The sequence below is a fragment of the Chionomys nivalis genome, chromosome 7 (assembly GCF_950005125.1).
Source record: "Chionomys nivalis chromosome 7, mChiNiv1.1, whole genome shotgun sequence".
Lineage (NCBI taxonomy): Eukaryota > Metazoa > Chordata > Mammalia > Rodentia > Cricetidae > Chionomys > Chionomys nivalis.
In genome coordinates, this window is record NC_080092.1 from 35918462 (window position 1) to 35942807 (window position 24346).

A 24346-nucleotide genomic window follows, 5' to 3' on the forward strand; every position below is an offset into this window, starting at 1 on the left:
AAAGTCCCCAAATTTTGAGTAATGAAGTGATGATGATCCATAGATAAAAATGTGTAATCATATCACCTTAGTGTATGTGACAGAGCTTTACTTCCCAGACAGAATAACATTCTGTCTCAGCCTGGACTTTTCTCTGAGCCGGATGCTGCAGCACCCTCTACTGGGTATAGAAGAATTCTATCGGAGCCACCATGGCCAAAGCTCCGGAGCAAACCTCTCTTCTGACCTCAGGAGTCTGTGATAGATCACAAAGCTCCAAGAAAGGGATATAGCATAATAGACCCTTCTGAGAACTTCACAAAAACTACTGACCTTGATCAAACATAACAACAACTCCATATATATAATCCCTAACCGTTTTCATATAATTTTATGAGTTGTTACTTTTGGCTTCTGAGACAGGTTCTCATTGAGTAGCCCAAGATGGCCTTGAACTCTTGCTCCTGTGGTCTCAGCCATTTGAATACTGGAATTACAGGTGTGCACCATCACCCACTGCTTTAATTTCAAGTTTTTAAAAATTCTCTGAGCCATTGATGTAACTCAGATAAAAGCTTTAAATCTGTATAAATACCATGCTTGTAACAAATAACATCCATTATCCTGGTCATACAGTAAGTGCTATAACCACAGGCCACTTACCTAAGGGACACCAGAGTTCTGCTCCTCACACCACCAACTGACCAGTGAGATCTCAATCTTCTCTTACCTTGCTCAGGGAGAAAGAACCCTTTCTTTAGAATACAGAGGTGGGCACCATGGTATTGCCTAGTGCTCTACAATACAGCACATCCACACATGGATAGCGTCAACCTCTCTTTCCCTTTTTTCTCATAAGAGAGTGCTATAATCTCCCAGGGAAAGGAGGCCACATGTATATAGAAGTGAATCATGGCAAGGCAACTGGTCATTGGACCATGGGTACGCATGGCTTGGCTAGCTCAGGTTTCTCTGCTCAGCAAGAACTGGGAAATTACGTGAGAGGTTGGCCCATTTGGAAGTTGTTGGAAGTCCATGCTAGACATAGATGCTGCTGCTTCTGAAACAAATGGCTATGGTCTAAGAGAACACCATCAGCTAAAATCAAAGGAAAGGAACATACTCCTTGATCAGTACCAGACACCTTACCTGTCTGAGAGCTGTCCCGAAATGAAGGAGCCTAAGAGCACACCCACGTAAAAGAAGGAGGTGGTGAGAGGGCCTTTCCAGTCATTGTTACACACCAGGTTCCACTGTAGGAAAAGCAAAGGGATGCATCACTCACTTCTTTTCTGAAATGTAAGGCTTCTTGTTAAATGAACTGAAATACCCTGCATCCCTGAATGTTCTGAGTATATGTGCTCACTAACACAAGCAATGGCTCATCTGGGCAGCAATGCAGAGAAAGCAGGAGCCTCCCCGCCATCTTGTCTCTTATAGACTATTGCTTGCCTTCCACAGAGCCTGCTGCCTCCCCAGCACTCAGCAGAGGCTGGGAGAGTACTGATCTCACAGAGAATGTCTTCTAGGCTGGTGGCAGAGGAATAAACAGCCAGGCCTCTCTGCTGTCCTGGGTTCATGCAGTCCACCTGTACCTGGGTGTGGAGGGCACCCAACTGGCTGCCCATAAAGAACCTCCACTGCTGCCTCAGGCATACGACTAGCTCTTCACTTTGGAGTAACATGTACTTAGGATGAGTTAGGGGATAATTGTGGACAGCTGATCTCCAAGTCAAAAAGGAAGCAGAGACCAGCAGGAGTCAAGCATGCTGAGCATCAGGACCTAGATGCTCTTGCTCCTCCAGGTTCCACCTGCCTTGGTGGTGCTAGCACCCAGATACTAGGTAGATGGATAAATGTTCCTATAGTGACCACCATCCATATGTGACTGCTAAAGCCATATGAATGGTTTGCGTCCTAAAGCTGAAGGAGTCAATGATGGCAGGTAGCATGTGAGCTTCTGTGAAGCTGTTTGTCATAGGCTACATTATGGTTACTCATTCTCAAATACGATAAAATGTATTACTTTTGCTAAAACAAAGATGAAATGAGGTAAGTTGCTGGAAGCTGTTTATCAACACGTCCATTGTGATGGTTTGGGACTGATACATCCATGCTAGACAAGAAATCCATTCAGAAGATTGGGATGAAGCTGAGTTGGTAGAGTGCTTGACTAGCATACATGAAGCCCTGGTTCAATCCTTAGTACTGCACAAAGCATGTATGGTGATTCATGCGTATAATCCCAGCACTTGGGAAGAAGAATCAGAAAACCCTTTTTTAAAAATATTTATTTGTTTATTATGTATACAATATTCTGTCTGCATGTATGTCTGCAGGCCATAAGAGGGCACCAGACCTCATTACAGATGGTTGTGAGCCACCATGTGGTTGCCGGGAATTGAACTCAGGACCTTTGGAAGGGCAGGCAATGCTCTTAACCACTGAGCCATCTCTCCAGCCCGGGAAGAAGAATCAGAATGTCAATGTTCAAGGTTGTTAATATCAAGGTTAATCTGGGCTGCATCAGATCATGTCTTTTGTTAAAGAAAAAAAAAAAAAGGAAGATGTGGAGGAGGAAAGGTAAAAAAGGAAAAGAATGTACCATACTTTCTTTAGCCATTCTTCGGTTGTTTCCAGGTTCTGGCTACGACAAATAATGCTGCTATGAATACATCTGAGCAAAGTCCTTGTGATATGAGTGTTCCCTAAGCAATTCTGGATAGATTGCTTGAACTTGCCTTCCCCTGTAATCAGATTGATGACTATCTTAATGGTCATAGAGCCTGAAGGAAGCAGATGCAGAGATTCACAGTGAAGCACTGGGCTGAGCTCCCAAAGTCCAGTCGAAGAGAGGGAGGAACAATAATATGAGCAAAGGATTCAAGACCATGATAGGGATACACACAGAAACAGCTTACCTGAGCTAGTGAGAGCTCACTGACTCTGGACTGACAGCAGGCTCAAACTAGGCCCTCTGAGTGTGGGTGACAAATGTATAGCTGGGGCAGTCTGTAAGGGTACTGGCAATGGGACCAAGATTTAGCCCTAGTGCTTGAACTGACTTTTTGGAGCCCATTTTCTTTAGAGGGATACCTTGCTCAGCCTAGATATAGTGGGGAGGGCCTTGGTCCTGCATCAAAGCCATGTGCCAGATTTTGTTGACTCCCCATGGGAAGCCTTATCTTCTCTGAGGAGTGAATAAGGGATGGGGTGGAGGAGAAGATGGGGGAGCAGGAGGAGGGGAGGTGGTAGAAACTGGGATTGGTATGTAAAATGAGAAAAGATTGTTTTAAAAAAATAAATTTAAATTTAAAAAAAGGAAAAGAAAATGTACACAGGATTCTACAATTGAGTTCTAGAGTTGTGGACCTCAATAAGTCTCCCAAACACACTTTCGAGGCTGGATAGCATATAAAAGCAAGTCAAACTCATCTATAGGTAGGCATGGCAGCATCTTTCAGGCTTTCACTCCTGCTACTTGATTTATCCTGTCTTTAGTCTGGGTAGGAGGTGAACTCAATGAAATAACTACGCTGCCACCCACCACTGACATTGTTGGGAGCATAGCATGAAGGTCCTTGTACCCACAGATCACCAGAGAAACCTGGAATGTTAAGCACACAGGATTGTTTTTCCAATAAGAAAGATGAAAAACCTCTTCTTCCATCCAGAAAGCTGAGACTTGCAAGTGATTAACTGCTTGGTGATTTGTGTTATCTGTCTGGCCAGGCCATAGGCCATATCAAGCTCCCACAACTAGGACTGGAGGTGGCTAGTTATCTAAGTGACCCTGATAGCCAGAGGCTCCCCCAAGCTCCTACAACTAGGACTTGAGATGGCTCATAGCCCAAATGACCTCTATGCTATCTATATGACAGACTAGGCCAGACCCTTAGGCCCTTAAACTAGTACAAACAGCCTATCTCTAGAACCCATCTTCGTGGATGAAACGACTATACTCTGAGTTGCATTTCAACGTAATTGCTCTTCTTTGTACACTGGGAATTGTATTACACCAGGAAACTTTTCCCCCAAAATTGCACTAGGCTTAAATATATTGGGAATAAACCATCAAAGTCTGATCCAGTTTGATGAAGTCAATTTGAACTGGGTTTTCATTATCTCTTCACAGGGTTTTCTTCCCTACCTGGACACCTACAGGGACTCCCACTGACAGTCCCTGATACCTCCCAGGGCCTGGCTTACATTAATATTTGTCTCCTACTGGCTATAGGGAGCCTGTGAATAGTCAGCTAAGGACAAGGGTTCTCAAAAGCACAGGGTGACTCCCACCTGTTCATTCACCTGCCAACCTTCATATCCAATGCAGTAGGCATTTGGACTTGGCCTGAATTCTGGTTGGAGGGGTGGGATCATAGTCAAAGTTACACATTCCTGCTTGATGAGCTTACACACGAACCTAGTATTCCTGTACTCATCTGGCTACTCAGCTATAACTAAAGCACCCGAAGACAGGACCATCAATGCTTCTTCTACTTGGTAGGTGGCTCTGAAGTCCTGGCCATGCATCAAGCTTCATAGATGGAGAACTGGAAGAAGGGACCCAAACTTGGAGAATCGAGAACAGCTATGACCAGGGTCCACACTTCTTTCTAGTCAGAAATGTGTCTCTCTAGTAGTAGTGGGTTCAAGGGTATGTTAACATAGGTGCCAGAGCTCTCCAAACTGTCCACTTAGATAGACTCTTTATTTCAATTATGTCTCAATCACTGATGAGTTTTTTGTCAGAGGATCCCATGCCCTCTTTTGCCACTGCATGTATGTGGTACTTCAAACATATGCGTGCAGAATACTCACAAAGATAAATCTTTAAGAAAAAAACAACTGTTGAGCTTTTATAAAAGAAGATATGTTTTTTTATTATGTAATGCATATGTAGTATATGTGCAGGCATGTCTGTACAGGCCTTTATACCTACATACATGGAGACTAGAGGAGTATGTTGGGTGTCCTGCTTTATTCCTTTGAGATAGGGTCTCTCACTAAACAGCATAACTATGCTTGGCTCCCTCCACACTCTTGCTTTCTGAGACAGGGCTTTGCTGTGGTCTCAAACTCAGAGAGCCACCGCCTCTGCCTCTTGGAATGCTAATACTAAAGGTGTGCCCCACCACACCCAGCTTTCTATTTCTCTTTTTAAAAATGATTTTAGAATTTTGTCTATGACTTTTTAAACTTTATGTGTTTATGTGAGTGTATGTTACAAGTGTATACTTGCCTGTGTAGACCAGAAGGTACTGGATCCTCTAGACCCAGAATAACAGGTGGTTGTGAATTGCCCATGGGTGCTAGAGACAGAACTCAGGTCCTCTGGATGAGCACAAAATGCTATTTAACACTTAGACATCTCATAAGCCCCACACCCCTTTCCTGGTGTGGGACAATTGTCTGTATTCTGTCAATTATATTTTAAATAAACACTGATTGGCCAGTAGCCAGGGAGGAAGTATAGGTGGGTCAATGAATGTTGTAATAAGAGCAGCGGGGCTGCGTCCCCGGCACCCATGCTGCCTGCATGGTTTTACCCAAAATAATTACACAGAAACTGTATTCTTTTAAATACTGCCTGGCCCATTAGTTCTAGCCTCTTATTGGCTAACTCTTACATATTGATCTAACCCATTTCTAATATTCTGTGTAGCACTATGAGCTGGCTTACCAGGAAAGATCTTAACCTGCGTCTGTCTGGAGTGGGAGAATCATGGCGACTCACTCGGCTTCTTTCTCCCAGCATTCTGTTCTGTTTACTCCACCCACCTAAGGGTTGGCCTATCAAATGGGCCTAGGCAGTTTCTTTATTAATTAACCAATAAAAGCAACAGATTAGAAAGAAATCATTCCCACATCAAATGAAAACAGGAGAATTCTGGGAAGAAGGAAGTCCTAATGTGCAGTCCTGGCCCAGCAATGGAACAAGCAAGATGTAACTGCCCCGCCGAATAAGGCACCGAGTCATGTGGCTAACACAGACAAGAATAATGGGCTAATATAAGTTATAAGAGTTAATAAGAAGCCTGAGCTAATGGGCCAATCAGTTTATAACTGATGTAGAACTCTTTGTGATTTCTTTGGGACTTAACAACTGTGGGAACTGGGCAGGACAGAAACCTCAGATAATACTTTCCTTCCTTTCTTCCTCCCTCCATTCCTTCCTCTTTTCAGTGTGGGAGCTGGGATCCAGTGTCAGCAAGCATACTTACCCTGAGTCACCTCTCAGCCAAAAAAGCACATCTCTACCTCATATATAATGAATATTCTTTTCAACAATGGGATGAAAGGGGTGGGAGAAAGAGAGAGGGAGAGAGGGATGAACGGAGGGAGGGAGGGAGGGAGGGAGGGAGGGAGGGAGGGAGGAAGGGAGGGAGGAGAAAGAGAGGATACAGTCTTCTGGGACTAAATGTTCTTGCACCCATGAACTAGCTGGAAGAGGAAGTGATAGGATCTATGTCCAAGAGGCACAAATCACCCTGAGATGTACCTAGTGTGTCTGCATCAGTGACCAAGCACACTAGAAGGTCTCACTTCCTACTTTCCCTAAAACATTGTGTTCTGTCCCCCACTACAATTAATGGTGAATCCTATTACAATTAATGGTGAGAGTTTATAGTCCCAACAATCAGGAATCTGAAGCAGGAAGATCACTTGTGGTCAGCCTAGTCAACTTAGCAAGACTCAATTTCACAAAATAAAATTGAAGAAAAAATTATAGTGGATCCTTGCTTCAGGGCTTTCAGGAAAGAGAAGTAGTACCTGCTCTAACAACCTCTGTCATGCCCACCGTGCCCTGAACAGAGCAATGACCTGGGAACTAAATGATACATGGCTGAGTGGCTCAATGGATAAAAGGGCCACCGCCCTTCAACACCATCATTTCCTTTACGGTGTTGTGCCTATCTGCACAGAGTCCAGATGAACTCCAGACTTTCATCTTTAGGATGAATTCTTTTCTTTGCTCTATGACTCCTGACTGTGTCACTATTGAACCCTGATCCAGAGTGCTGGTTCTCAGTAAGAGAGGGCTCAGTGTGACTGCTCCTTCAGCTGTGTCTACTATGGCTGTGTGTGCACAAGGAGTTAGGGCCAGCAAGTGGCTTTGGTTTGCCATGTAGCTACCAAGGCAAAGATGAGTGTCTGTGGATCTCAGAAGTGGGCAGGGCGTGGGCGAGGGGGTGGCTAACACAGGTAAGCAGTAAGGTCCTGGCTCCAAGGTTCTCTGGTCTCTATTTATTAGACTCATGCCAAACCCACCAACTAGGGTGCTAGGAGTTTTCATCCAGTGGGTTGTGGATAATGGTGGGAAGAATTCCCACTTTCCAAGATGACCTAGGCAAGAGGCAAGACAGCCGGAAAAGCTAGTCTCGAACACTAGAGAACAAGCTGGAGTCCTGCTGATGCCTTGGCAAGAGAATCATGGAAAGCAGAGATGGGTATGGTGTAGGACAATGCAGCGCCATGCCAGACTTCAGCTGAAGGAGTCCGGACTCATAGGCACCAGAAAGCCATACAGAAATGTTTCTGCCTGCAGGCTTGGCAGGGTTTCTGTGAAACCACAGAGCAGGTGGCACAGTAATATAAAAAACAGGCAGGTTCTCAGAAGAAGGGGTAGTCCTGGATCAGAAGTACAGCATGGTGGGTAGGAGTTGCCAGGTGTCCCAGAGATGAGCAAGGGGCAGGAAGAGGGGCCAGCCTACAAGCATGTAGCTCACCAAGCTTTCCTGAAACGTGGTCTCACAAAGCTCTCTGACCTCATAGAAAGGATCTCTTTCTTTTGGCCAACCCAACTGCCTGGTTTTCAATACACACAGAGCCAAGTGGGGGAGGAGGGGGAGAATCACATTTCCCTGAAAGCATTCCAGTCAATCTTGTGGCTCCTCAAGCTTATCTTTTGTCTATCAGTTAGTTCTTAAGCATTATAAAATATCTCATAAATTATTCACCCAATCATCCAATAAAGATGTTTCAATAAAAAAATCTCCCCCATCCAGTATCCTGTCAAGACTCATGGAGCTGGGCGGTGGTGGCGCACGCCTTTAATCCCAGCACTTGGGAGGCAGAGACAGGCGGATTTCTGTGAGTTCGAGACCAGCCTGGTCTACAAGAGCTAGTTCCAGGACGGGTTCCAAAACCACAGAGAAACCCTGTCTCGAAAAACCAAAAAAAAAAAAAAAAAAAAAAAAAAAAAGACTCATGGAGAAATAGAAATCTAATCTATTGCAAAGTTTAGTATTTCATGCATATATTTAACTCAAAAGTGAAAGAAGAAAGAAAAGAAGAAGAAGGAGGAAGAGAAGAAGGAGGAGGAGGAAGAGAAGAAGAAAGAGGAGGAAGGAAAGGAGGAGAAGGAAGAGAAGAAGGAGAAGGAAAAAGAGAAGAAGGAGAAGGAAGAGAAGAAAGGCAAGGAGGAAGAGAATAATAAAGAGGAGAAAAGGAGAAGGAGGAGGAGGAAGTGGAGGAGGAGGAAGAGAAGAAGGAGGAGGAAGAAGAGAAGAAGGAGACAGAGAAAGAGAAAAAGGAGGAGGAGGAGGAAGGGAAGAAGGAGGAAGAGAAAGAGGAGGAGGAGAATAATTATTTAATACTAGTGTACTTAAAAGACCTCTACTTTGATTTGGGATAGAAGGCAGGCTTAGAGACATTTAGCAGGCAGGGGACTGACTAGCTGCTATGGTCAGCAGGCTAGGTGTGGGTTGAAAGAGATCAGGTCTTGGAAAAAGTCATCAGAATGTTAATGCAGCAGCTTTCAACAGCAGTTGCTCATCTAAGAGGACAAGCCTTGAACTTCAAGTAAGGCATTCCAGTATTCCCAAACAAAAGAGCTAAGTAAAGTATTAAACTCGCCTCCCGCAAAGACTGCTGACCTGTAAGTAGGTGAAAGGGCATACAGCTCTTACGAAACTGCTAAGACAGCTCAATAACATCCAGATCCATTGGGGAAAAAAAAAAAGACACGATGACATTGGCAGCAGCGGTAGGTCAAAAGGATCTGGACTTTTGCTGCTTAGTTTTCCTCTGGGGAGCTCAACAGTACTGCGTCCACCTTAGGCAGCAAGCAGCATGACAGTGAGTGAAGGCAAGTGACACAAGTGACCCAGTACCCTCAAGGTCAGGGTAAAAGTTCAAGAGATGTCAGTAAGTCCCTTTAGATTTCAACTGCCCGTCTCTGGGCAGCCAGAAACAGATCTGAGGAGCTGGTGTCGCCCAGTAGCCTCTGTCAGATCCCACTGCTTCCCAGCACTGTGAGTTTGGAGACCAGGATGTGGAGCAACTGAGAATCTCTTCTCTGTGGACTCACAGATCAAAAGCACTAACCAACTTAGTCAGTACTGGCTTTTTGTTTCATTTTTGCTTTGTGTAGGCCTGGATGTCCTGGGACTCACTGTGTAAACCAGGCTGGCCTGGAACTCACAGAGATCCTCCTGCCTCTGCCTCCCGAGTGCTGGGATTAAAGGCGTGCGCCACCACCGCCTTTAACTTTCACTCTAACTACTTACTTAGGTAGCAGGTTAGGCATAGGTTTTGGAGACACCAACTCTCAAACATCCAAAGAAAGCAGGCAGTGATTTTTGCGGGGACACTCTCAGACTCTACCCTTGAAGGATCACAACCCCCTGAAACAACATACCTGGGAGCCTCCATAAGGAGGGAAGCTCAGTCTCCGGCCTCCAGGAGGCTTAGAAGCCATACATGGACCCCTAGCTTCTCCTTATTGCTATTGCTATACATCCTCCTGTAACCATTTCTTGCTCTTGGATCTGGACCTAATGGCTAGGTTCACCAAGAAGTTATCTCCTCCAGGAGGCCTAACTGATCAATCCCTATCCCTGACATTCAGTGCCCAATGGTATCACATAGGGCTCTTTCATTGTTCTGCATACTCAGTACTGCTGAGAGCCCAGGAAATGACAATTGGTGCCTAAGTCCCCAAAACACATCCACATGCACCGTTAAACAGCATGTCACATCTCCAGCTGAGAGACTGCAATGGGTCGGACAGAGTCACCGAAGAATAAAGAGCAAGGGGATGAGGATTTAGGTTTCCATCATTCTCCACATGAAGGCTACACGCCATAATTAAACCCCACCAGCGCTCTTGTCTCAGAATACTGTGGAAAGGACTCCATATAAAGTCACCCATAATAGCCAGGCAGTGGTGGCATGCCTCTAATTTCAGCACTTGGGAGGCAGAGGCAGGTGTATCTCTGTGAGTTCGAGGCCAGCCTGGTCTAAAAGAGCTAGTTCCAGGACAGGCACCAAAGCTACAGAGAAACCTTGTCTCAGAAAAAAAAAAAAAAATCCAGAAGAAGGAAAAGTAAGAGCTAATTCTAGGACAGGCTCCAAAGACAAGGAAACCTGGTCTCAACCCCCTCCCTAAAGTCACCCTGAATAGAGATCTTCAGACCCAGGGGTCCTCAAGAAATAGCAATCCTCTGGTCTACAAGAGCTAGTTCCAGGACAGGCTCTACAGCCACAGAGAAAAACCCTGTCTGGAAAAGCCAAAACCAACCAACCAACCAACCAACCAACCAAACAAACAAACAAACAAAAAACCCCAATTTTTTATGGGGCATCTTTCCTCTTTCATGGGGAATCCTCAATGGGCATCTCTCTTGGGGAATCTCTCATGGGGCATCTCTCATGGGGCAGGATGAGACTTCATTTGGGGTGAGGATTAGTGAAGGAGGGAGAGTAACTAGAGAAAAGGAAGAGAGTTTGGGACACATGCTTCCTTAACTTAGAAAAGTTCTGCCGAGCATCCCTTTCTGAACACAAACGCTGAGACGGAGGCCTCTGGATCACATCACTAGACAAAGTCGCACCACTCAGAACCTTAGGGCTTCTCCTAGAAGCAGGACCTTCTGGACTTCATCTTCAATGTGGCTCTAAGGACGGATGGCCAGCCTGACAATTGTGCTCTGAGGGACACACCGTGGCTAGAAGTCATTTCATAAATCTGTGTTCCTGGGCGTCCTGACTGGAGGATGCCCATCACCGGGGAGCCTGTGCCTTGGACGAAGGACTACAACCGTCGCCCGCATTTATCACCAGATGCTGACAGGAACCTGCCACCTACCTCGGTCACGATGGTAGACAGGAAGATGTCCTTGTTGTACTCCCAGCCATCCAGGCAGCTCTCCTGCTCCAGCTGCTCCAGGTCCACGTCCAGTCCCGGCTCCAGTCCTAGTGCGGAGAAGTTGGCGATAGTAGCCAGTCGGTAGCGGCGACATTTCTGGGGCACCTGTCGTCCGTCCTTCGTCTCCAACGGGATGCTGTGGTTGCGCCACGCGCTGCTCAGGTTGACGGTGTCCGGTACGCGGCAACGGTGCTCCGGGATCGCTGTCAAGAACACCGCTGACAAACCAGTGAAGCCATTGGGGATAATGCTGGCGCTGAGGAGGAAGAAGATGAGGCGCTGGAAGGTGCCCCACTCGCCTAGGAAGGCGGTCAGGTCATCGTAGGCTGACATACAGTCCTTAGTTGCTCACCGAGTATGGAGAACCTGAAGACAGCCGGGCGCAGGGGACGGGGCACAGTGTACAGTGCGCGTGCGGGCGTGCGGCGTGCGTGCGGAACACCAGTCGCGCACCAGCGGCCCGCGGACGGCTTTTACTGACCTTTATGAAGGGGCAGGCTCGTGATTTTCTCCCGCCGCCTCAGACCCGCCAGCGCCAACCATACCTAGGTGTGAGGCCATGACGGGCTCTGGGTCTGGGCCTAGGCCACAGGGCCCGCCTTGCGGGTCAGCTCTGAGGCACGCCATAGTGGGAAGGGTAGGAGCCTGGGTGACCCGCGGTGGGCGCCGGCCCCGGCCCAGGACTCCGAGCTGGCTGGGCAGTGCAGAAGCGGGTCGGAGCCTGGCTTCAGAATTGGGCGGGTAGTGAAGGGCAGCCCTGAGCTGAGGTCTCCTCAAGAGTGTGCGGGGCTGGGGGGGGGTGCTGGGGGCGGGACCTCTGTAGCTCCCCGCTTCCGCTGGAAAGGAGGCGGGCCTTTTGAGGCCACACCCCCAAGTAGAGCCCCTTTAGGGACTTGGGGACCAGGCTGGGTGTTCAGTGGGGGAAGGCTTAGATATTAAGTATTAAATAGCCTCCCCTCTTAACTTTTCGTTGTATCCCACCGAGAGTCTGCACCTTCAGAGGACTTGAGTTTGATTCCCAGCACACAACGGTGGCTTACAACCTTCTGTAACTTCAGTTTCAGGGGAACGAAAGTCCTTTTCTCCCCTACTGGACACCAGGCACACACGTGGTGCACAAAAACACATGCGGGCAAAATGCCCATTCACATAAAATTATAATATTCACTGAAATGATTGAGACAGATTTTGAGACCGTGGTCATGAGGCTGCGAACAATGAACTTTAGTTTTCCGATTCCTTTCTGTGCTTTATGTTCTTAAGAAATCATTCTTTCATCAAATTGATTTAAGCAAATGTAAAAATTTAGCTTCAAGGTTAAGGATCTTAGTCTAGGGTTAAACCCTCTGATTAGTTATTTTTACAGTTAACTCAGGAGCTGATTGGTAAAAATATCAAACAAAGAAAAAAACCTGCCAGGTTTGGTGGCAGGGCCCTTTAATCCTAGCACTAGGAAGACAGAAGGAGGAGGATCTCTGTGGATTTGGGGCCAGCTAGGGATACACAATGAAATACAGCCTCAAAACAAATAATCTCACAATGAAAGCCATTATTTTGTGCAAATGGTATTTCCTGAAATTAGAGAAAGATCGATTATAAAAATAGCAATTGTGTGATTCTAAAGTAATATTTTTTATTTATATCTATGAAATGGAGCTTGATGTATTGACCTGATTTTTTTCTACCACTTTGACCCCAAATGACCACCTGTCTCTTTCCCTCAAGTAGCAGGGACAGCAGGTGAGCACAACAGGTATACAGTATTAAATTAAAATTGTTTTGGTAGCCCTTGTATTAGTAACATTTCCTGTTGCTGAGACAAAATGCTGGAGAAAACCAGTTGAAGGAAGGAAGGGTTTGTTTGGGCTTATGGTTGGGGGTGGAGTCAGTCACTCTGGGAAGGCATGGTGGCCAGAGTAGAGGCTGCTTGCCACTTGTGCTCAGTCAGGAAGCCAGGAGTGATAAATACAGGTGCTCAGCTCGTCTTCTCCTTTTTATTTAGTCCTGGACCCCAGGCCTGCCCACTGTTAAGGTTCATCTTTCTAGCTCAGCTAACCCAGTCTAGAAACTTCCTCACAGGTATGCCTAGAGGTGTCTCTCTTAGATGATTCTAGATGCCGTAAAGTTGACATTAACCATCACAATTAAAATTAACCATATGAATACAATTAATACATATTAATTAATCAATACAAGTTAATACATGTTAATTTCAAGATTTAATAAATGAAAAATCTACCTGGTTAAACTCAAATTTTAGATAAAGAAGAAACAATTTTAATTATAACTATGTCCCCTGAAGGGAGGGTTAGGTGAAATTGAGTTGTCAGCAGGTGTCCTGGGCTTTACCTGGCAATGCTGCATATTAAAAATTTTTAGAGCTGGGGTGGGGCTGTAGCGTGAATTCTAATTGGTCTTAATAATTAAACCTGGAGTCAGATATAGGGCAAATACTGAAAGATCAGAGAAGTAAAGGAACCAGCCACTAAAGGGACTTCTTACCTCTACTGAATTCTCAGACAGAAGGGGCTGAGCTCCTGTCTCCTACTGCCTTTTATTCCTCTCTCCACCCAGCCATATCACTTTGTTTCCTCCTCCTTAGTGCTGGGATGAAAGGCGTGTGCCTCCCAAGTACAGGGATCAAAGGCATGAGATTCCAAGTGCTGGAATCAAAGGTGTGTGCCACCACTCCCTGGTTAACTAGTGGCTAGCTCTGCCCTCTGATCTTTAGGCAAGCTTTATCTGTTAGAGCACACACAAAATATCACATGTGGCTCAGTGGGAGAGTGCTTGCCTTGCATGCGCCAGGCCCTGCGTTTGATCCCACCACTGTAAGAAAAACTTTTCTTTAAAATGTATGAAACAACTTGTAATAATATATTTAACCCCATGTATCTGAAATGTTATCATTTCATCATAAAATTGGCATAGAAAGTATTAAAATGCATTTGATTCTTATCAAAAATCATTAATCCCTATTTCCATACTTAGTCTTAAGACTTCAGTGTGTATTTTATAGGACATTTCAATTGAATCTAGTGACATGCTCATTTAAATACTTAGCAGCTACTTCTAGTTAGTGGTTACCTTAGTGGATAGTATAATTTTAAGGCCTTTAAAATTTTGGATCTGCTAATAGTTTGAACATTACAAGATGTTCCTATTTTATGAAAATTTCTTTCAATGTTTTTTGTGGTTTTTTTTTGGGGGGGGGGTTGGATTTTTTTGGTTTTGGAGATTTAACCCAGGACCTGTGCATGCTAGTATTTTTAATAGTCATGGTTATATTTCATAAAGGCCACATTCAGCCTTCCTAGGTTTTGACACCACATCCTCATGCTCCACCATCGCTTTGCTAACTGAGCCATGCCCTCAGATCTGGAAAGACTTCTTTGTCTGCATTGGTCCTATGATCGGGTGATACGTGTGAAGACAGTGTTCAGCAGAGTCTGCAGATCAATGGATGAACTGTACATCTATTTGATATGACTCTGACTCTTTAGCACAGGGTGGCAACTACACATCAAAGGCTCAGGACCTACTGTCCAAGGATCATTTGGCTACAGAAACTCCTCTCATCTTGAACATGCTGGATCAACTCTACCCTTACACACACAGACACATAAACACACAAACACTGTCACCATCAAGTAGTTGTGATAATACAACCAATTTTATTTGGATAGCATTTTGGAAATGTGTGTTAATCTTCATATGGATTTTGCCAGTCCTTGACTAACACCTTTTCAAGAAAAATCTTACAAACCTATGTCTCTGACTAGTTAGTGGTCAAGACACTTTAGAAATGTTTGTTCTTAAAAACAAGGTTATCTGGAAGAGAGGGCCAGAGTTTAGAGGACAACATGCCTTTCTCCACAAGTCCAGCTTAACGCCCACGTTCCTGTCAGTCCCTTTCAGCACTAAAGGCTTGGATTTGGTTTCTTTTGTTGAGACAAGGTTGCTTGTGGTCCAGGCTGGTCTGGCACTCCTGACCTTGAATTCCTGATCCTCCTGCCCTCCTCTACACGCTGGGATTACAGGTGTGTTCCATCACCCCCGGGTCATCTCACATCTGTGTCTCAGGTTGCCAAGTGCAGGGGACCCCTTATTAGAATGCAGTGATCAGAACCTTGGGGTTTTCTTCTCCGTCCACAGAGGCTGCTGGTTTTTTCCCACATCTGAACCTGGAAAGAAAACAGTGGCAGAAAAAAATTAAACAGTTAGGACTCTTCTCCTTAAAACACCAGTCTGACGCCGGAAAACATTTCCCCATTCGATCAGTGAAAAACCTGTGAATTCTAACTAAAGAACCTAACAGGTGCAGACCTCATGACGTAGGATTTGAGCTACTTTCTTGATTAAACACAAAACCTAGAATCTTAGCGCTTCAGTTTCCATGAAGAAAGGATTGAGGGGTAGTAGGGAGTTCATGGCAATACTGAAGAATTACACTGAAGAATCAGAATGATTAGATGAATTATCAACACAAGTACCTGTACAAATTTCTGACAGACCATTATCTACACATACGGATTTAGCTTTATTATGGTCTGCCACGGCTAACACTTTATTTCACAGAACCCCCAGGCAGTCACATGAAATATTCCCATGTAATAAATGGGAAGACCGACGGTTGAGAAGACAAATACTTTCCCCATTAATTAATTTACGCCATAAGTTGGGAATTCGGAGCCAGGCCGATGCAGCTCAGAGTCAGTTTCTCCATCTAACCGCTGAGCTTTACACCTTTTTGGGCTTTGCCTCTGGGTCCTGGCACCAAGCTCCCGAATCTCTTGTGGTTTCCTGAGTTCTATGAGGGCGCTTAGCTAGCCCAGCATGGGGACAGGCTCCCAGAAGAAGCCTTCATTTAAGAGCACAGACCTTTGTGGCTTTGCTCTCTCAACCTCTGCAGAGAAGGGTAGGGTGGGGATAGAGTGAGTGACCAATCAAGCGCACAGGATGGAGAATCTGCATCCTGTGAGGTTTGGGGAGCTCCTGAACCATGGCCTGCCTCTGCTGTCAGGGGAGCAGTAGCCCCACACTCAGGGTTTCCAGCACCCAGCTGCCTGTATTCTTCCTCAGACAGTGCTGACGGCTGGTGAGGGAAGTGTTCCCTAAGCTGTGAGGCTTCCTAACAAGTGGCTGAACACAAAGATGGGAGCTGTGGGACCCCAGACTTTTGTAGCCAAGTCAAACATTAGTGAGAACGACTTGTAGTTGGCATCCACAGTTTGAGAAAGGTGTGGGATTGGGCCCTCACACTTGAGGGGTCTGATGGCTAGGTGTGGTGTTAGAATTGAGCCAAATTGTGGGAACACCCAGATTTGTATTCTTGTGTGTGTGGATGTGTGTGTGCACAAATGTGTATGTAGGTGCATGTTAGGGTTTTGAGTCAGTATCTCTCTGAACCTGGAGCTCACTAATTTGACCGGATTGACTGACCAGCAAGCCTCAGGGTCAGCGCTGCCTCTGCTTTCTTGGAACTGGAATTACAGAAGTCATGCCTGGTTTTTACATGGATGCAAACGAACTGTAAGCCAAAATAAACCTTTCTGTGTAAGCTGTTCTTGGCCACAGCATTTTATCACCACAACAGAATGGTATCTACTACAGAGGATAACTGGGGGAAATCAAATCTCTCCTTTCACTCTCGGATCAAGGAACGGAGCTCAGGTGCCCAGTCTTGGTGGTCAGCACCTTCACCCTCTGTGCCATCTCACGGGCTCCTCTATTTCTTTAGACGTATGATGAGTAGACTGATTTTCATGTGTGCTGCACAGTTAAATTTTACCTTCTCTAAGTAGCCAGTTCCTGTCCTTTGCTGGCAAAACCTCTTCCCACGACTGCAGAACTTGGGACATCAGCCTCTGTCTACATTTGTGCTTTACATATTTCCCCCTTCTTATCAGCTTTGATTTTGCTGTTTTTTGTTGGTTGTCTGGTGTGGGGCCAGGGTCTCAGTGTGTAAGATGACCTTTAGCTCTTGATCTTGTCTCCCCCTCTTTGCTCACATTTACACAAATTGTTTTGTTCTTGTAGATTCATGATTTTGTATTTTCAGTTCTAAATATTTTTCTAGAATTTATCTTGATGTATTTTTTTCTTTATTAAAAATTCTGATTATTTTTACATATGCATGTATGCATGTATATATGGATGAATGGGCACTGAGGGGGTTCATCATTTGATCCAGGCTGGTCTTGAACTCCTGTATTCATGTGACCCTCCTACCTTACCCTTCCCTTGAAGCTTGGACTACACGTGTGTGCCCTGTTCTTCCCAAAGGATTTTAAGTTGATATGTGGTTGGTTAGTTTGCTTTAAATCATATTCTGAATTCTTTTATTTTCTTTTTTCCCAAACAATTGTGGTATCTTTATTGACTTTTTTTCTGAATGCAATGACTGTTTTTTTTAACTCTTAAGGAAAATAAACATCTTTTAGAAAGAGCTCGATACACACAATCTTTAGTGTGAAGCAATATACTAATAAGAACACTAATTGTCTTAACATTTACAATCTTCTTATATATTATATATGTATACTTATATATACACTATATAATGAGGCCAGATCTTTTATTTTCTTGGGCTTTGTTCTCTCCTGCCCCACTGGTCTCTATCCCTCCACCGTCGCCATGCCAATATTCCTCAGTGCCCCTCCGCTAATCTCCACTCAGAGCTCCTCTTTTCCAGACCATGCTCAATATTCTCTCACGTTTATTCTTCCAATCCTTTTGCTACTTACCCTCTCACTTTCTGCATCTGGTCTAAGTTCTCTGGTAGAGCCACTCCAAAACTTTCAGGGAAAAAAAGCGTGATGATTCCAATCAGGACGGTCAGACTGCCCATGAGAATGTAGGGCAGTAGTCTGTTATAGGCCCCTGTAAAGCACCAGACACAGAGCATCAGTTAGATACACACATGCTCCTGGGAGTCATTTTGTCAAGGTGCAGACAGGCTGTGAGAACAGATTTAGGCTAAACTTTTTCAGAAGAAGGATAGTCAGCAAAATACCACAGGTTGTTTTAGTGAGATGCCACAGCCTGCTCCTATAATTATTTACCCCCTGGTTGTACATTAGCATACTGCTAGGCTCTAAGCTATTGTTCAACCGTGCATGACAGATGTTCCTTGGATAGATGTCTTCACTGTCAAAGCTTCCTTAGGTGTGAATACTTGAGATCGGTGGTGAGAGGACTTAGCAATGTAGCTGAGGATGACTTTGAATATCTGATTCTCTTGCCTTCACCTCTGTGACTCTATCCAAGGATTAAGCAGAACTGGGGGGGGGGGGGGGGTGTCAAACCCAGGGCTTTGTGCTTCCTTAGTAGGCAAGGATTGTACTGAGCCCCATGCTAGCCCTGCTCGACTTCTCTTTATGGAGCTACTGAACAGGAGGACAAGAGTCCCTCATTTTGCTGCTTCTCTGTACACAGAACAGAAAAACAACAGTCATGCATGTAGTATTTTTTTTTTTTTTTTTTTTGGCTGATAAGGTAAACAGTGCTCTTGAGTCTTATCTCTTCTCTGTGGCCTTGTATGGTTAAGAGAAATAGCATCTTCTATTAAAGGATCTTTCTTGGGCTCAGCTTCTTGTGAACCAGTGGCCCAGCACTGGATCATCTAAGTGTAGCTGAGAAGTATAGTGAGAATTGGCACCACCCTACACAGTATGCTGTCAAGTATTGCTCGGCAGCTGTGCTCGGCAACTGTGCAGGGTGTATTAAATTTAGGAAAATGTGTTTCTTTCTCTGTCTGGCTTTAGAGTGTACCTTTCCTGAGAATTCATCTCTGGGGTGTGTGTGTATGTTTGATCTGGTAGATAACCAACATGTCAGGAAGAAAAATAAGAAAGTCTGTTTATGCCAGTCAATTCCTAATGAAGACTAGGCTCAGAACACTGAACAACATCCCACTTAAGCCCCTTTCAATATTATTTAAGACTGCTATATTTGATTATACAGAAACTAAAACTTTCTCTCTTGGGAAGGGCGGTGGTGGCACCTGCCTTTAATCCCAGCACTCAGGAAGCTGAGGCAGGTAAATCTCTGTGAGCTCGAGGCCAGCCTGGTCTACAGAGAGAGTCCCAGGACAGGCTCCAAAGCTATAGAGAAACCCTTTCTTGAAAAAATAAAAACCAAGCAAAAAACCCAAAAGAAAAACATAAGTAAACTCTAAATGATTACCTAGGGAAATATTTATAAAACATGTATAAAATGTGTACAGAAGACTGACTTCTTTGTACTATAAAGAACTCATTCATACCACAGAGAAATTTTTTTTTTATTTTTTATTCTTTTTTGGATTTTCGAGACAGGGTTTCTCCGTAGCTTTTGGTTCCTGTCCTGGAACTAGCTCTTCTAGACCAGACTGGCCTCGAACTCACAGAGATCCGCCTGCCTCTGCCTCCCGAGTGCTGGGATTAAAGGCGTGCGCCACCACCGCCCGGCCACAGAGAAAATTTGAGTCTAGCCACCGGACCACTGGGGAGGACTCAGCATCCTCTGTGTGCCGTTCATCCTGACACTCTGTGCCTGTCTGCCCCTGCTCTCACAACCCTTCTGATGTCTGGTTCCACCAAGAATAAGGACTCCTAACTCCTGTCCACTAGTTAGAATCTCTGCTCTTTCCATCCCTTTGCCTGCTTCCTGCTAACACTGAGGGGGTTATCCTCAGTATTATCCTCAGAATTCAGGCCTGGATGATTGTTCCGTGGTAAAGACCACTTGTTGCTCTTGCAAAGGGTCCAAGTTTCATTCGCAGCACCCACATGGTGGCTCATACCTTCCACGACACCAATTCCAGGGAGATCAGACACTCTCTCCTGACCTCCCTGGATACCAGGGACAAAAGTGCTATGCTTACGTCACAAACATAAAATACAAAATTTGCTAAATCTAGAGAGAGAGAGAAAGAGAGAGAGAGAGAGAGAGAGAGAGAAAGGGAAACTAATAGAGTCATAGCAGGAGGATCTTACTACTACATCCAAGGGGTCACTGGGAATCATCATGAAAAGAAACTGGCGAGGGCTTTAAGATGAACTGTTCCTGCAGCCGGGCTGTGAAACTAACCAGGCAGAGTATGTGACAAGCACAGGACACTCACCAACCCCTCCTATGAGGGGACTGGCCAAAGAAGGTCCTTGGTCACACACACAACGCACATAGCACCCACATGCAAAATACATTAAAAAAATTAAAATAAACCATGAATTTGAAGACAGAACAAGAGGAATCTCACCTAGGTAAACAAAATAGGGAGCGATGATGCTGCCCACCCGAGAGGCCATGGAGGTGATGCCCACGGCCATGTTCCTGACCAGGGTCGGGTAGAGCTCTGCTGTGAAGACATACAGCATGGAGAAGGCAGAGGTGACACCAAATTTCCCCAGCATCACCAGGGCGATGGACGCGAAGCTATAATCTGGAAAAGAGCTTCATTTCAGACAGGTGCTTCTAGAACTGAAACGAACTCGGTTCCCTTATGGTCTCCTTTTGCTGCGGTGTGGTGATTCCTCATAAAGTACTGCTGGACAAGACTCTGTCCTTAAACATCCCCGTCAGCACACGGTTGACGATGGAAGGCAAGGGGTGGCCTTGACCTGGAGCTGCTCTTATTCTAGATTATTAATGAATACTGTGGCCCCTGTCCACTTGTGTTTTTTTTTTTTGTTGTTGTTGTTGTTACAGCAGTTTCATAGTGAGTTGTTAGATGTTAATATAGTTAGGTTTAATCTCTAAAGAGAGGGGCCAGCCCTTCCTTTCCTAATTTTTATTATTAAGAAATCTAGTTCTAGTTGGGCTTGGTGGTACATGCTTTCAAAGAAATTCTTCTTTCTTTTCATTCGTGTGGTGTACAAATGTATATGCTGTTTGCATGATTTTCTATGTGTGTAGTCATGCAAGGCTATAATTACAGGTGAACCATCATGCCTGCCGAGCAATTCATGTTCTGGGATCTGAACTCTGGTCCTTATGTACTTTAACACTGAGATATCCTTCGGTGCGTGCTAGTAATCCCAGCTACTAATACTTCACTGGCTAAAGCAGGAGGATCATAAATTCACAGTTAGCTTAGGCTATGTAATGAGTTCAAGGCCAGGCTGTGTCACTTAGCAAGACCTTGCCTCTATATAAAAATAAACAAAGGGCTGGGGATATAGTCAGCTAGTACAAGACCCTGGGTTTAAACCTTAGTACTGCAGGGGTTAAACAGTTAACAGCAAAAAGAAAGTTTTCTTTACATATTACAATGTATCAATAATATACCAGTTTGTCTTTTAATAAAAGGAGAAAGTTAGATACATTAGGGAAAGGAAATACATCTCCCTTTGTATTATCTTTGACTTTGGAGTTTTTGTTTGGTGTTATTGCACCACCCCCACATTTATTAGTTAGTATGTCTGTGGGCAAGTGTGTGTGTGTCAGGGCATAGGTGTGGGGAGAGGAAGAGATGCTGGAGTCAGTCCTCTCCTTCCCCCATGGGGTTCCAAAGATGCAAGTCAGGTCCTTAGCGTGGGGTGGAAGGCACCTTTACCCACTGGGCCATTCTGTGTGCACTATCCTGCCGTTTCTGTTTGCGTTTTTGACAGTGTCTCATGCAGCCCGAGCTAGCCTCAAGTTAGCTATGCAACTGAGACTGGCCTTGAACTGATCTTCCTGCCTTTGTTTCCCAAGTGCTGAGATTATAGGGATGGGCCACCATACCCTGCTGGCACCATTGTTGGGAACATAGGAAATGTCACGGTCAGCTGTCACCTGCCTATCTGACTGATGAACGTTTGGTGATGTCAGAGCTGTGTTACGAGGGAGTGGTGACTCATGAGAGGCTGGTCACTCTAGGTCATTAATGTATCCAGGTATTCCGGGATGCTGTTAGCCTGGGCTAACTTCTTACCTTCAGGTACCACTTGGATCAAGAGAAGCACACCTCCTCCCAAGAACAGCACTCCAGCTATGATGTATCTCCGAGGCAGGGTTCGTAGCAGCAGCCAGGCTGTGAAATAGGCTGGAACTTCAATCAGGCCAGAGAGGAAGCAGTTCAGGTAGACATCTCCATGTAAATTAGGAACATTGAGAGACAGAGCAAAGTAACCCACTGAGGTTAGCATCCTGAAAGACAGACAAATGATAAATCACAAACAAAGTGGCCCACGGCTCTCTGAACTTTTATGATGGTCATGAATTGGTCTAGGCCCTCTGTCCTCTAAGAAGGTGTTAGCCATGTGGGACTATTTGCGTGGAAATACGTTAAACTGAGATTATAAGCTCAGTTTCTCAGTTGAAATGACATTTCACATGTTTAGTGGCTACATGAGCTGGTGGCCAAAACAGATTATAAATATTGCTGTCTTTGCAGAAAGTGCTATAGAACAATGCCATTCCGCATAAACTACAAGTCAACAGTGCACACACCTGAGCATGACACTTGAGGACACCTGAGGACATCTGAACATGACAGGAGAACACACATCTCTGAAGAAAGCTTTCAGAACATATTGGGTCTCTATTAGACCAGGTGGGGACATAGGACTGATCCAAAACAAAATGAAAAAGTTAACTTTGCTTCTGCAGAGAACCAGTGACTCTCACACGCGGTGCTCCTGGTGCCATTAGTAGGGATACACTGCACGAGTGATGTGTGCAGACAGCTAAGAGTGAAGAGAGCTCACAGCGGCTGTGGCCCAGGATATTTCTTACTGATGTTTTTCTAATTGCAAAACAGCATTGCTCTAAAGTAGAGAGCCTGCCAATTCTGGTACTCAGCTGTGTGTGCGCATGTGTCTGTCTGTGTGCATGTGCATGTGTGTGTATTTGTGTGTGCTTGTGTCTGTGTGTTGTCATCTCTGGGGCAGATAGGTTGTTATTACTTTTCCTTCCTTATTTCTTTGAAGACTTGTTACTAAATCTAGGTAATAAAGTCAGATCATTACTTCTGTGCCTTAAAATCACATATTAATTTGCTACTGGGGAGGCAGGTGACACTAACTTCACCATTCCAGTTCCAGAAAGCAGGTGGAGACTTAACACTTCTGCTTTGGTCCCCAGGGGCATCTGCAGCCTCAATCCCATCACCTTCCACGGTAGGGTCTCATACTACAGACTTGTTGCTACCTATAGCTTTCCCAGTATTCAGTTCCACCAATCAATCCAAGACATGTCTAGCATTCCACAGTCCTCATTTTGCTGCGGGGGATGCCTAGGCTTTGTCACATTCCTTCCAACTAGAGGAAACCAGTTGCATACTTGGGTGTCACACATCTGCATTCCCAGAGTGCCCATTGCTTACCACAGCATCACGGACATCACTGTTATTGTGGCAATATTCCGAGTCTTGAATAGGTCCAGAATGAAGACTTTCTGCTGCTTCAAGGAATTTAGCTCCTGTAGCTAAAATAACATAAATAAAACATGAAATAAAGAGGTAGGCAGGAAGTACCTATGGGGAAAACTTGGGCATATAACTCTTTTTAAAAAATTAATTAAAAAATGTTATTATCATTATTACTGTTATTATTTTAAGATAGGGTCTCATGTATCTCAAGGCTGGCCTTTAACTCACTATGTAGATGAACATGATCTTGTTTGTATCCTCCTTCCTCCACCTCCCTGGTGCTGGGATTACTGGCATGCATTACCATGCCAGGTTTGATACTGGGGATTGAAGCCATTCGTGTGCTAAGTGAGCTCTCTACCATGGGACTACATCTTAGCCCACTCCTACAACTCTTATAGAACTTTTGATAGCTCTTTAAAGTCCAAAAATTGAGGCCAGCAAGAACATCTTCAAGTGTGGTACTTATTCTCTTTATTTACAACATAATTCTAAATTCAGGCTTTGACAATTTCATGCATGCCTCTAGTGGATTTTGATCATACTCCTCTCCCACTCCCTCTGGAATCTGTCTTTTTCCCAGCATGTTCTCCTCCTCCTTCATGTTGCACCCATGAAGAAAATGACTTTTTCCCCACCAGCAGCCATTACCGACCAATAACTCCTCAGCTAGAACCAGGGATGGATGTGATCTCCTACTCCCATGCTGGGATGTTGAAGGGCTGGGGCTTGCAGTAACCACAGCTGCTACAAGTTCCTAGTGCAATGGCTATGCCATGTCCAAACGCTAGCATTTCACATAATTTCTCCTCATCATCTGGCTCTCGCTCTTTTGCCCATCTCCCATATTGTTTCCTGAGTTTCTAATGCTTTGAAATGCT

General features: G+C 44.9%; 2 protein-coding genes across 3 annotated transcripts in view; both read right to left on the reverse strand.

The window, feature by feature from the left end:
- The window catches only part of LOC130876873 (solute carrier family 22 member 21-like), a 32417-nt gene extending 20504 nt beyond the window's left edge, over positions 1-11913 (reverse strand). For both annotated transcript variants that reach the window (XR_009057367.1, XM_057773554.1), the window contains exons 1-2: positions 11072-11913; positions 1129-1232 (exon numbers count right to left, since the gene is read on the reverse strand). Coding sequence is in view for 1 of the 2 variants with exons in the window: in XM_057773554.1 (XP_057629537.1) it covers positions 1129-1232; positions 11072-11464 (497 nt within the window). In the remaining variant the exon portion in view is untranslated. The remainder of the gene's footprint in view (positions 1-1128; positions 1233-11071) is intronic.
- A 2908-nt stretch (positions 11914-14821) lies between these two features.
- Slc22a4 (solute carrier family 22 member 4) overlaps positions 14822-24346 on the reverse strand; it is a 57284-nt gene continuing 47759 nt past the window's right edge. Inside the window, exons 6-10 of the mRNA XM_057773553.1 lie at positions 23421-23521; positions 22029-22243; positions 20373-20555; positions 17878-18013; positions 14822-15315 (exon numbers count right to left, since the gene is read on the reverse strand). Coding sequence (XP_057629536.1) covers positions 15240-15315; positions 17878-18013; positions 20373-20555; positions 22029-22243; positions 23421-23521 — 711 coding nt within the window. The 3' untranslated portion in view covers positions 14822-15239. The remainder of the gene's footprint in view (positions 15316-17877; positions 18014-20372; positions 20556-22028; positions 22244-23420; positions 23522-24346) is intronic.